The sequence below is a fragment of the Oncorhynchus tshawytscha genome, linkage group LG14 (genome assembly GCF_018296145.1).
Source record: "Oncorhynchus tshawytscha isolate Ot180627B linkage group LG14, Otsh_v2.0, whole genome shotgun sequence".
NCBI classification, from domain to species: Eukaryota; Metazoa; Chordata; class Actinopteri; order Salmoniformes; family Salmonidae; genus Oncorhynchus; species Oncorhynchus tshawytscha.
Genome location: NC_056442.1, coordinates 27,670,605 through 27,685,275, shown reverse-complemented (window position 1 = coordinate 27,685,275; position 14,671 = coordinate 27,670,605). Strand labels below are relative to the sequence as shown.

Genomic DNA, 14,671 nt, shown 5'->3' with positions numbered 1-14,671 from the left:
GGAGAGAGCAAAGTCTTGCATCTTGCTCATCACAATATCTGTGGTGGCTCTCGTGGCATCAGCATTTCACTGAGTTGACAGAGCTGCATCAACTACCTCATGCTTTAACCCAGATACTGGGTACTGGCTTAGGTGTACTTTCCACATCATATAAACTAAACAGAATAATAAAAACCTATCTGCTCAAGCTGTGCTGGTCATTGAGACAACACAAAGACTGCACTTACAGTGCCTTGCGAAAGTATTCGGCCCCCTTGAACTTTGCGACCTTTTGCCACATTTCAGGCTTCAAACATAAAGATATAAAACTGTATTTTTTTGTGAAGAATCAACAACAAGTGGGACACAATCATGAAGTGGAACGACATTTATTGGATATTTCAAACTTTTTTAACAAATCAAAAACTGAAAAATTGGGCATGCAAAATTATTCAGCCCCTTTACTTTCAGTGCAGCAAACTCTCTCCAGAAGTTAGGTGAGGATCTCTGAATGATCCAATGTTGACCTAAATGACTAATGATGATAAATACAATCCACCTGTGTGTAATCAAGTCTCCGTATAAATGCACCTGCACTGTGATAGTCTCAGAGGTCCGTTAAAAGCGCAGAGAGCATCATGAAGAACAAGGAACACACCAGGCAGGTCCGAGATACCGTTGTGAAGAAGTTTAATGCCGGATTTGGATACAAAAAGATTTCCCAAGCTTTAAACATCCCAAGGAGCACTGTGCAAGCGATAATATTGAAATGGAAGGAGTATCAGACCACTGCAAATCTACCAAGACCTGGCCGTCCCTCTAAACTTTCAGCTCATACAAGGAGAAGACTGATCAGAGATACAGCCAAGAGGCCCATGATCACTCTGGATGAACTGCAGAGATCTACAGCTGAGGTAGGAGACTCTGTCCATAGGACAACAATCAGTCGTATATTGCACAAATCTGGGCTTTATGGAAGAGTGGCAAGAAGAAAGCCATTTCTTAAAGATATCCATAAAAAGTGTTGTTTAAAGTTTGCCACAAGCCACCTGGGAGACACACCAAACATGTGGAAGAAGGTGCTCTGGTCAGATGAAACCAAAATTGAACTTTTTGGCAACAATGCAAAACGTTATGTTTGGCGTAAAAGCAACACAGCTCATCACCCTGAACACAGCATCCCCACTGTCAAACATGGTGGTGGCAGCATCATGGTTTGGGCCTGCTTTTCTTCAGCAGGGACAGGGAAGATGGTTAAAATTGATGGGAAGATGGATGGAGCCAAATACAGGACCATTCTGGAAGAAAACCTGATGGAGTCTGCAAAAGACCTGAGACTGGGACGGAGATTTGTCTTCCAACAAGACAATGATCCAAAACATAAAGCAAAATCTACAATGGAATGGTTCAAAAATAAACATATCCAGGTGTTAGAATGGCCAAGTCAAAGTCCAGACCTGAATCCAATCGAGAATCTGTGGAAAGAACTGAAAACTGCTGTTCACAAATGCTCTCCATCCAACCTCACTGAGCTCGAGCTGTTTTGCAAGGAGGAATGGGAAAAAATTTCAGTCTCTCGATGTGCAAAACTGATAGAGACATACCCCAAGCGACTTACAGCTGTAATCGCAGCAAAAGGTGGCGCTACAAAGTATTAACTTAAGGGGGCTGAATTATTTTGCACGCCCAATTTTTCAGTTTTCGATTTGTTAAAAAAGTTTGAAATATCCAATAAATGTCGTTCCACTTCATGATTGTGTCCCACTTGTTGATTCTTCACAAAAAAATACAGTTTTATATTTTTATGTTTGAAGCCTGAAATGTGGCAAAAGGTCGCAAAGTTCAAGGGGGCCGAATACTTTCGCAAGGCACTGTATCTAATCCAGGGAGAATCGCCATAGTATTACAACCACCACACTCACATATTTTTATGTATTTTTAATTTTTACCTTTATTTTACTAGGCAAGTTAGTTAAGAACAAATTCTTATTTCCAATGACGGCCTAGGAACAGTGGTTTAACTGCCTTGTTCATGGGCAGAACGACAGATGTTTACCTTGTGATCTCGGGGATTCGTTCTTGCAACCTTTCTGGGTCAAACCAAATCTGAACGCTATGCAGGAGTGAACCAATAAAGCATGGAGAACATTGTACAGCATCCCCCTCCCCAGTCTTCTTGTCCTTAATAGGTTTAGCAGTCAGAAAGCCAAGGTTATGGTTCTGTAAGGCTAACTCTACTGCAGCAAAGCGGAGACAGGTAGGACAGGAGCTCTGAGCAACACAGCACAGCTTCATTACTCTGAATGAGTTGACAGTGCTCTTGGCATGTTGAAGCCTCTCTGCTGACTTGGGACACAAAACCAAGGGAAATGTTCAGAAGCAGAGTGACGCAGAAATAGTTTTTAAAGAAAATGTTCACATTTCTAATGCAATACCTACGGTGGGACCTAATGAACACAAACCTGGACTGGGTCTAAGAAGGTGTGGATCATCTTAAAGACTGTGGCATAGTTCATCTGGTGGACATGGGAATATGGTTTCAGCTCTGATAATCAATGTTCCACTGCTGGACTGGGAGATATTGTGAAACTACATGGGAATAACCTTGGAATAGGCTTGGAACATTGGAACATGTGCGTATGAATGGGCATTGCTTTTAGAAAATATACAAAAAGGGGGAAAAGTCTGTCAGTGAGCTGCATTCAAACACATCCACCAACTCAAAAAGCAGCTCACTTCGATCACACCTTCAATCACAATCACACATTGTATCTATATTTATACAACGGGTGGGTCTAATCCTGAATGCTGATTGGTTAAAAGCGCATTCCAGCTGGTGTCTATTCCATAGGTTACCACTGGCTAAATCTATGACGTTAAAATCCCTATTTACTCTGTTCCATCTGACTGCTCAATCCACTGTCTCATCACCCAGCCAGGCAATTTATCATCTTAATCTCCACTACAAAAAGCATCTAGATATTATCTGACATTTCTTTTAGACTAATATTTAGTTTTCAACAGCGGAGATTTGTATAAACCTTGCTGTCTTTTTCACCAACATTTGCAACATTGCTTCAATATTCAAATTCCATCTCCAGCTCTCCCATAGTAATGACAGACAGGCAGCGTTTCTCAGCCAGTCGAAATCATGAATCAGCTGGCATCCTTTTTATGTACAGTTGAAGTCGGAAGTTTACATGCACCTTAGCCAAATACATTTAAACTCCGTTTTCGCAATTCCTGATATTTAATCCTAGTAGAATTCCCTGTTTTAGGTCAGTTAGGACCACTTTATTTTAAGAATGTGAAATGTCAGAATAATAGTAAAGAGAATGATTTATTTCAGCTTTTATTTCTTTCATCACATTCCCAGTGGGTCAGAAGTTTACATACACTCAATTAGTATTTGGTAGCATTGCCTTTAAATGGTTTAACTTGGGTCAAACATTTCAGGTAGCCTTCCACAAGCTTCCCACAATAAGTTGGGTGAATTTTTTGCCCATTCCTCCTGACAGAGCTGGTGTAACTGAGTCAGGTTTGTAGGCATCCTTGCTCGCACACGCATTTTCAGTTCAGCCCACACATTTACTATAGGATTGAGGTCAGGGCTTTGTGATGGCCACTCCAATACCTTGACTTTGTTGTCCTTAAGCCATTTTGCCACAACTTTGGAAGTATGCTTGTGGTCATTGTCCATTTGGAAGACCCATTTTCGACCAAGCTTCACCTTCCTGACTGAGGTCTTGAGATGTTGCTTCAATATATCCACATAACTTTCCCGCCTCATGATGCCATCTCTTTGTGAAATGCACCAGTCCCTCCTGCAGCAAAGCACCCCCACAACATGATGCTGCCACACCCATGCTTCACAGTTGGGATGGTGTTCTTCGGCTTGCAAGCCTCCCCTTTTTCCTCCAAACATAATGATGGTCATTATGGCCAAACAGTTCTATTTTTGTTTCATCAGACCAGAGGACATTTCTCCAAAAAGTACGATCTGTGTCCCCATGTGCAGTTGCAAACCGTAGTCTGAGTTTTTTATGGCGGTTTTGGAGCAGTGGCTTCTTCCTTGCTGAGCGGCCTTTCAGGTTATGTCGATATAGGACTCTTTTTACTGTGGATATAGATACTTTTGTACCGGTTTCTTCCAGCATCTTCACACGGTCCTTTGCTGTTGTTCCGGGATTGATTTGCACTTTTCACACCAAAGTACGTTCATCTCTAGGAGACAGAATGTGTCTCCTTCCTGAGCGGTATGACGGCTGCATGGTTCCATGGTGTTTATACTTGCGTACTATTGTTTGTACAGATGAACGTGGTACCTTAAGGCGTTTGGAAATTGCTCCCAAGGATGAACCAGACTTGTGGAGGTCTACAATTTGTTTTCGGAGGTCTTGGCTGATTTATTTAGATTTTCCCATGATGTCAAACGAAGAGGCACTGAGTTTCAAGGTAGGCCTTGAAATACATCCACAGGTACACCTCCAATTGATTCGAATGATGTCAATTAGCCTATCAGAAGCTTCTAAAGCTATGACATAATTTTCTGGAATTTTCCAAGCTGTTTAAAGGCACAGTCAACTTAGTGTATGTAAACTTCTGACCCACTGGAAATGTGATACAGTGAATTATAAGTTAAATAATCTGTCTGACTCCAACCTAAGTGTATGTAAACTTCTGACTTCAACTGTATATATACAAAGAAATGTCAATTGAAAAAAGGTCAAACGAAACGAAGTGCAGCTAGTTTGCAGTCTTTCCAGCTTCAGTTTGAAGTGATTGTGTTAGCTGTGTTGATAGCTAGCTTCTCTGAACAACAGTGTCCTGGCTTGGGTAGCAACCCTAGACTTGTGTCGGGGCTATATATTGTGGAAGCATGAAATAGCCGAGTGGTGCAGCGGTCTAAGACACTGCATCTCAGTACAAGTGGCGTCATTGCAGTCCCTGGTTTGAATCCAGGCTGCATCACATCCGACTGTGATTGGGAGTTTCAAAGGGTTGTGCACAATTGGACCAGGTTTGGCCGGGGTAGGCCGTCATTGTAAATAATAATTTGTTCTTAACTGACTTGCCTAGTTAAATAAAGGTTATGTTTTTTTACAATCACTGTGGCACTAATTTCAGAACCTTGATGTTATTTTTCAAAACTCTAGACATAAACCCCACAAAACCAATGATCAAAATGCACATTTTCCAAAATTTTAAAACTATTTCCAATTGCTTGGATAAAATACACATAAAGCTAAGATCATTTGTTCATTGAACTAAAATCCCCTGTTCAAAATGACACAACTTAACATCAAAGTATTACTATTTCAAAATACAATTCACACATTACATCTGAGATGTCTGTCTATTCATTTCATTACGATGATCTTACTATCAATTGATACAACTGCTCAAAATGATAAGTAACTGTTAGATAGATTTATGGAAACTGACAAACAGTATTCCATGTTTAGATCATGAAAGTTTTAGGATAACCAGATCCATTGACACCAATTACATTGGAACACGCACCAATTGGACTACATTATCTATGGATGTAATATTTCATCATCATTCTCTATCAGACACTGTTTCTATGGTCCCATGTACCACTTTTCCAGACCATGTTTTCAGATTTGACATTACTTTACACTCACCGGCCACTTTATTAGTACTGGGTAGGACCCCCTTTTGCTTCCACAACAGCCTAAATTATTCACGGTGTTGTACGTTAAGAGATGCCCTTCTGTACACCACTGTTTTAAACGGCTGTTATTTGTGGCCTTTCTGTTAGCTTGAATGAGTCTGGACATTCTCCTCTGACCTCTCTCATTAACAAGGTATTTTTGCCCACAGAACTGCCGCTCACTGAATGTGTTTTGTTTATCGTACCATTCTCTAAAAAAATCCCAGGAAGGCAGCTATTTTTGAGATGTTGGAATCACCATGTCTGGCACCAACAATCATACCACGGTCAAAGTTGCTTAGATTATGCATCTTGCCCGTTTTAATGTTTGGTTGAACAACAACTAAAGCTCTCTACTCTATATACTCTATATATTGAGTTACAGGCTGCCACATGACTCGCTGTTCGAAGGAGCAGGCTATTTGCGTTAACATGCAGGTGTACCTAATATAGTGGCCGGTGAGTGTATGTATGCAGGCCCTTGTAATTGCTTTTCCAATACTGCCAACTCGTTACTGATGATTGATTTCATATTGTGGTACAAGTATATAGTGAAATGAGTGGTATCCACCTACAACAACCTAGCGATAACATGGAGCTGGCAGGTGATCCAGGTCACAATCAAGCAGTGGGAGGAGGAAGACGTGGTGGTCAAAGGAATGGCAGGAGACAAGCACCTCTTCTGAGAGGTGGTCGTGGGCCTCGTTTGAGAGGTGTGGGGGAACGTGGTAGAGGACAAGGCCACGGACCAAGCACCTCTTCTGAGAGGTGGTCGTGGGCCTCGTTTGAGAGGTGTGGGGGAACGTGGTAGAGGACAAGGCCACGGACCAAGCACCTCTTCTGAGAGGTGGTCGTGGGCCTCGTTTGAGAGGTGTGGGGTGAACGTGGTAGAGGACAAGGCCACGGACCAAGCACCTCTTCTGAGAGGTGGTCGTGGGCATCGTTTGAGAGGTGTGGGGGAACGTGGTAGAGGACAAGGCCACGGACCAAGCACCTCTTCTGAGAGGTGGTCGTGGGCCTCGTTTGAGAGGTGTGGGGGAACGTGGTAGAGGACAAGGCCACGGACCAAGCACCTCTTCTGAGAGGTGGTCGTGGGCCTCGTTTGAGAGGTGTGGGGGAACGTGGTAGAGGACAAGGCCACGGACCAAGACAGCGGCAGCAACAGCAAAGAGTGTCCAATGAAATACGAGCAATAGTTGTAGACCAGGTCGTAAATCATAGCATGACAATGGCTGAGGCAGCTACAATGATTCAACCAAACCTCAGAAGATCAACCTTGGCCTTAATCATCAGAACTTTCTGCAATGAGAACCGGTAAGTCTTCAGCATGCACTAAACATTCGGCTACTCTCAACTGTCACATGACTGTACACTGCATGCCAATGTGTACCACAGAGTAGGTGATGTGACTAAATGTGTTCTTACTATAATTTTCCCTACAGAATTGAGCCTAGGCCAAATAGGGGAGACAGAGGCAAAATTCTGACTGACCAACAAGAGTGGGCTGTGGTCAGTTTGGTTCAGGGCAGAAATTATATTTGCCTTACAGAAATTCAGCAGCACATCTTGGCCAGTGACGACATGTTCAACGATGTGAAAGCCATCAGTTTGCTGACTATTGCACGCATGCTGTAAAGGCACCAGGGTCTCTAAAACAACTATACCGTGTGCCTTTTGAAAGAAATGCAGACAGAGTGAAGCAACTGAGGACTGAGTATGTTCAGGTATGTTCAGTTTCAAGATGCCAAAAATTCTACATCATTGTAATCAGTCATTCTCTTCCCAAAATGTATTTTTAGAGGGTGATGGAGCTGGATGCTGACGAAAACCATCACAAATTCCTCTTTTTGGATGAGACGGGATCAGAATTTCATTGGCCAGCGGGCAACCATCCAAGTACCTGGATAACGCTGGGCCAACATCACCATGTGTGCGGCTATATCGGAAGATGGTGTGGTGAGATGCCGACCTTGTATTGGATCATATAATGCAGCTCTCCTTGTAACCTTCCTTGGTGAGCTAAATCAGGTCAGTAGAGCTGATAGCGTGAACTATGTCATTGTGTGGGATAATGTCAGGTTCCACCATGTTCAAATGGCGCAAGCATGGTTTCAGGCCCATCCTCAATTTACCACCCTGTACTTACCCCCATACTCTCCTTTCCTTAACCTGTTTGAGGAATTTGTCTCCACATGAAGGTGGAAGGTATATGATAGACGCCCTCACGAACAAGCCACCCTTCTCCAGGCCATGGATGATGCATGCACTGGCATCACAGGTCTGGATTCGCCCGAAGATTCTTCCCAAGATGTTTGGCTAATGAAAACATCCATTGTGATGTGGATGAGAACCTGTGGCCAAATCCACAAGACAGGGTTGATGGAAATATAGAAGTACAGTAATCAATCTTTTGTTTTGTGATTTACAGTAAGCCGGGTGAGGAACACTGCAATTTATGTTTTACTGAAGTTTTTTTCTTTTCTGTAGCTAATTATTTTTGCTTTGATTCAAAGAAACCTATGTTGTGATTTTATTGTATTTCATCAATACATGTCAGATTTTGTTCAATGATTCCACTGTCTGTAGTATTCTCTCTACTAGTCCTTTTACAGTGATGTATTTATGTGTAGCACCATAATGAAACATGTATCACATATTTTGTACAACAATATTTTGTCATGCCCTGACCGTAGAGATCTTTATATTCTCTATGTTTGGTTGGTCAGGGTGTGACTCGGGTGGGAAACTCTATGCTCTATGTTTTGGCCGGGTATGGTTCTCAATCAGGGACAGCTGTCTATCGTTGTCTCTGATTGGGAATCATACTTAGGCAGCCTTTTTCCTTTGGTATTTGTGGGTGGTTGTCTTTGTTATAGTGGCCTGTATAGCCCTAGTAAACTTCACGGTCAGGTTTTTTTGTTTCTTGATTTGTTGGCGACATTATAATAAAGTAAAATGTACGCTGACCACGCTGCACCTTGGTTTGGTCATTTTCAAGACAATTTTCGTGACATATTTAATGATTGTACGAACAACTACACAGTGACACTATTGGTATCTTGTGTGTGGGTGATATAAACCTATGGTTTTTCATGATAAATTAGTTATTTGAACCAATGATTCTGCAAGTGCAAGGTTTCTTTAAAGATATGAATGCAAGTGATGACAGTTTTGAGTTTTCTGTCTAGAGTTTTGAAAAATGACCACGGTTCGGAAATTAGTGCCAAAGTGAATGTAAAAAATATCAAAACCTTTTTTATGAAAATATGTCAATTCTTATTTGTATGTTGGTAACCCACTGTATAAAAGTGATAACGTTCTCTCCATCCAGAAGGATTAAAGTGATAACGTCCTCTCCATCCAGAAGGATTAAAATGATAACGTCCTCTCCATCCAGAAGGATTAAAGTGATAACGTCCTCTCCATCCAGAAGGATTAAAATGATAACGTCCTCTCCATCCAGAAGGATTAAAGTGATAACATCCTCTCCATCCAGAAGGATTAAAGTGATAACGTCCTCTCCATCCAGAAGGATTAAAATGATAACATCCTCTCCATCCAGAAGGATTAAAATGATAACATCCTCTCCATCCAGAAGGATTAAAGTGATAACGTCCTCTCCATCCAGAAGGATTAAAATGATAACATCCTCTCCATCCAGAAGGATTAAAGTGATAACGTCCTCTCCATCCAGAAGGATTAAAGTGATAACGTCCTCTCCATCCAGAAGGATTAAAATGATAACGTCCTCTCCATCCAGAAGGATTAAAGTGATAACGTCCTCTCCATCCAGAAGGATTAAAGTGATAACGTCCTCTCCATCCAGAAGGATTAAAGTGATAACGTCCTCTCCATCCAGAAGGATTAAAGTGATAACGTCCTCTCCATCCAGAAGGATTAAAGTGATAACGTCCTCTCCATCCAGAAGGATTAAAATGATAACATCCTCTCCATCCAGAAGGATTAAAGTGATAACGTCCCCTCCATCCAGAAGGATTAAAGTGATAACGTCCTCTCCAGCCAGAAGGATTAAAGTGATAACGTTCTCTCCATCCAGAAGGATTAAAGTGATAACGTCCTCTCCAGCCAGAAGGATTAAAGTGATAACGTCCTCTCCATCCAGAAGGATTAAAGTGATAACGTCCTCTCCAGCCAGAAGGATTAAAGTGATAACGTCCTCTCCATCCAGAAGGATTAAAGTGATAACGTCCTCTCCAGCCAGAAGGATTAGTGATAACGTTCTCTCCATCCAGAAGGATTAAAGTGATAACGTCCTCTCCAGCCAGAAGGATTAAAGTGATAACATTCTCTCCATCCAGAAGGATTAAAGTGATAACGTTCTCTCCATCCAGAAGGATTAAAGTGATAACGTTCTCTCCAGCCAGAATGATTAAAGTGATAACATTCTCTCCAGCCAGAAGGATTAAAGTGATAACATTCTCTCCAGCCAGAATGATTAAAGTGATAACGTTCTCTCCAGCCAGAATGATTAAAGTGATAACATTCTCTCCAGCCAGAATGATTAAAGTGATAACGTCCTCTCCAGCCAGAAGGATTAAAGTGATAACATTCTCTCCATCCAGAAGGATTAAAGTGATAACATTCTCTCCATCCAGAAGGATTAAAGTGATAACGTTCTCTCCAGCCAGAATGATTAAAGTGATAACATTCTCTCCAGCCAGAAGGATTAAAGGAGGGCAGCAGCTCAGGCCAAGCAGCCATGTTCAGCCAGTTCTCACTGAGAGGGACACTGTTTCTCTGTGTGGAGTCAAATGCCTAAAAAGGTCAAGGATGAAGTTTAGAAGTTGTGTAATTTTTTTCGACTTCATCTTCTTGGGCTTAACAACACCCGTGCCAATTTATCCTCCAAACACCGGCTTCTCTGGCATGATCACTTAAGAATATTCTTGAATATAAAATTACACTAATTACACAACTTCTAAATCTAATCCTTTTTTATGCATTTGACTCCACACAGAGAAACAGTGTCCCTATCAGTGAGAACTGGCTGAACATGGCTGCTTGGCCTGAGCTGCTGCTCTTTTTTAATCCTTCTGGCAGGAAAATAGGATAAATCTACTCTGTGGAGGAAGGAAAGATGTTAAGGGAGAGAGGAGGAATAAGAGGTCAAAGCTCAGCGCCAGCTGTGCCACCAGAGACCCTGGGTTCGCACCCAGTCTCTGTCGTAACCGGCCGCGACCAGAAGGTCCGTAGGGCGACGCACAATTGGCCTAGCGTCGTCCGGGTTAGGGAGGGCTTGGCCGGTAGGGATGTCCTTGTCTCATCGCGCACAAGCGACTCCTGTGGCGGGCCGGGCGCAGTGCGCGCTAACCAAGGTTGCCAGGTGCACAGTGTTTCCTCCGACACATTGGTTCAGCTGGCTTCCGGGTTGGATGCGCGCTGTGTTAAGAAGCAGTGCGGCTTGGTTGGGTTGTGTATTGGAGGACGCATGACTTTCAACCTTCGTCTCTCCCGAGCCGTATGGGAGTTGTAGCGATGAGACAAGATCGTAACTACTAACAATTGGATACCACGAAATTGGGGAGAAAAAGGGGGTAAAATTCAACAACAACAAAAAAGAGGTTAAAGCTGCTGTGTTCACAGAGGGAACCGAATCACAGGATGCTAAAAACCTTGACGGGAAAGAGTCAGGCTTATCTGTGCCCCCCTTCCCTGTCACCTGATTATTGAGTGTGTCCCTATGTTGTTCAACCTTCCCTGAAAACCCAAGCAGCTCTTTCCAAACAAACAAGTGGGACAGCCACCAGAAACAAACACTGATGTGTCCCTGTGAAATGTCACAGCCGGAGGAAGAGCAACAAAGAGAGCCCTTGGCAGGACCTTCCTTGTGTGTTGTGCCTGAATGTGTGTGCCCTGAATGTGTGTGTGTGTGTGTGTGTGTGTGTGTGTGTGTGTGTGTGTGTGTGTGTGTGTGTGTGTGTGTGTGTGTGTGTGTGTGCATGCAAGAGCATGGGAAGGGGTTGTAACTAATTGTTCTCTGTTCTCTCTTGGCGGGAGTCTTCCTTAGAACATCAACTAACAAGCGTTGTCCTCTCGCTTTTGGCCGGATGACAGAGTGTTAGGGGTCAGAGGGTCAGGGAGAATGGAGAGCAGACCAAGAGATGTTCATGAGAATGTTAAAGACAGGAAGAATAATTCTGGATCATGTTACTTGTAACAGATCATGTTCCAGTCCACATTCCACTAGTATGCTTTCACCTAAGGTAAATATTCTTTGGGCCTGGACAATAGAACTGTACTTGCTTCATAGTTGGAAAACAAGTTGCTAAGAGGGTTCAATAGTGATTGCTTGCTGATTAGCTTGAATAAACATGAACTATGAAGGATTGAATGTTGACGGAATACCAGTCATTGGCCCATATTCACAAAGTGTTTCAGAGTTGGAGCTGGTCTAGGATCAGGTTCCCACCTGTCCATATAATCTTATTCATTATGATCTAAAAGGTCAAAGATCCTATTTTAGCACTCCTACTCTATGGGAAGATTTTATGTGGATATAGGCCCTGGTGTCCAGACAGGCAGTGTCTGTTCCATCTGTGAGAACCTCAAACTGCACACGCCCTCATTATCAATCAACCAATCAAATGTATTTATAAAGCTCTTCCTACATCAGCTGACATCACAAAGTGCTATACAGAAACCCAGCCTAAAACCCCAAACAGCAAGCAATGCAGGTGTAGAAGCAAGGTGGGTAGGATCCAGCTTGCAGACTGGAGGACAGAGGACCGAGGCAGGGTTGAGTTAGCCTCCTAGCGCCTGCGGCACCAGCCTTCAAAGGACCCCTTTTCTCCCAGAGTGCACTTCTGCCACCTCTAATTACCCAGCAACCCCCATTGAGCGGCCTTTGCCGATCGCAGCCACAGGAAAGGAAAATGTATGTTGTTCAAAATGAAAGCACAAGGTCTGCACTGTGTCCATTAGAACATTAACAGTATGCTCTCCTTTAAGGATATACATGTAGGTCAGTCTCTAGAATACAACGCAAAGGGGTGGCTAGTGGGTACAGGGTGGACACTGAAGGTTAAAAAACATTGACCTTTACAATATTGTTGAAGTGTTTAGTCGAAAAAAGGCATCTGTGTTTCTCTCTGGCCTCTCATTCCCTCTTTCTCACTCGCTCTCTCTCCTTACCCATCTCTCCCTCTCTCTCTCTCTCTCTCTCTCTCCCTCTCTGTCTCTCACTCTCTTTACAATTTTCTCACAATTCTCTCCGCCTCCCTCACACCACCCCCTCCCCCCTTAAACCATGGCAAGGTGTCCACAACATGCAACATGTTCTCTTCCTCTGACTCCGTGATGACTCACTCACCATACTGGCAGCGTGTTCCTTGGAAGCCTACAGGACACTGACAGATCTGGTCACCTCCCTCATCACACCTGCCCCCATTGAAGCAGGTATTAGCAGCACACACCCCTGTAGAGCACAATGCACATCAGTCATTTCAGTAGCACCTGCAAATGCTCAGACACATCATGGGCATGACAACACATGATCAATTCATTTCATATGTATCGATAGCGCTACATTATTCCATAGATACATGTGTTAATATGAAAATAATATCCAGTGTTTGTCTTTGAACTCACGGTGCAAACAACCCCTCTCCTTGCCCCTCTGTGTCCACCCAGGGCAGCACCTGGTCATTCTGTGCACATCCATACTGTACACCTGCCTGTAGGCTGTGTAGTAGCCTGTTCTGCAGAAAGGAAATGACATACAGGTGAAGGATCTTCATTTGATCACCCTGCTGGAGGAGAACTTTCCTGCAATGCAGGAAATGTTAAACTTGTAGTGTATTTGAGGTTTGAAAAGGCTTCTGAAGTTTGTAATTTCCACTTTGAAATGTCAGACTTGATTTTCCCTCAAACCCTAAAAAAATGTACATTATTTATAATCCACATAACAATTCAAATTTCCTGTGGCTGCAGGACTATTTTCCTGCTGTATGATATGAAACTGGCTCAAATTAAGATCCTACATCTGTATGAGCCCAGTTATGATAGGAGAGACTCAGCACAACTATCCAACAACAACAACAACAACAACAGGGTATTGGAGAAGATGTGCCACTCACCTCCTTTCGTAGCCAACACACCAGCGATGGCCGGTGCAGCCTTGCTTCCAGACCTTGACCATCCGAGTGAAGGCCTGGACACAGGGCTGGCGTGCACCCAGCATGGACAACTCCTGCTCCGCGCACACATTAGGCCTGCAGAGACACAGAGAGGATGGTTCAGTCTGTAACACTTTACATTAAGTAGCTTGTATACCTGTGTAGTAACACTATAATTACTCTGGGTACAAGGGCTACATTGGTATATACCATGTTGTTGTCATCAATTTAATCATTGATTTACAACGGAGTAAAAATGGAGATGAGCGGTTTAGATATCCTTCAAGTGATTAGTGAGACACAGGACAGGAGAGGGTCAGGGTTGAGGCTCATGAGAGAGAGTTGCTACCCTTCCCCTTCTGACACACCAGAGTTGCTGACCCTCATCACGAACCACCCAGCAGCTCCAGACCCTCCAGAGTCTTGACAGGTGCCCAGCGTGTTCCCCCCAGATGAGGTGTGTGTGTGTGTGTGTGTCACCAGGGAGCACGCCGACGCAGGGGAAACACTGACACAATCCAAGAGGAAGCAGATGCACACATTCCAACAGACACAGTAACATACATTACCTAGATGTGCTATCTTATGTCTATTCACAGCACCAGATAGACCTGGGAAATGAGGAATTGGATTGAGTTCAGCAATGACAATTGGCCATTGTTAGGAGTATCTCATTGTTTAGCTCAAGGCACACTATACAGCTTGTGCATTACCTGCTGTGGCTCCATAATGTAAAGTAAAAATAATTCTATCTGCATCTGTAGTCTGGGTTTTGGTCTGTTCTCCTTTAGAATTCCCTAGACTCATGATCTCAAATACTCTGCTAGACTTGGACAGTGTTCCACATACCCAATAAACAACCAATGAAACCCTCCAGGCA

At 43.2% G+C, this 14,671-nt stretch overlaps 1 protein-coding gene across 2 annotated transcripts in view; it reads right to left on the bottom strand.

The window, feature by feature from the left end:
- Positions 1-14,671, bottom strand: part of LOC112266917 (multiple epidermal growth factor-like domains protein 6) — a 101,280-nt gene that overhangs the window by 85,495 nt on the left and 1,114 nt on the right. For both annotated transcript variants that reach the window (XM_042297256.1, XM_042297257.1), the window contains exons 2-4: positions 13,753-13,887; positions 13,265-13,374; positions 12,987-13,091 (exon numbers count right to left, since the gene is read on the bottom strand). In XM_042297256.1, the coding sequence (XP_042153190.1) occupies positions 12,987-13,091; positions 13,265-13,374; positions 13,753-13,887 (350 nt within the window). The remainder of the gene's footprint in view (positions 1-12,986; positions 13,092-13,264; positions 13,375-13,752; positions 13,888-14,671) is intronic.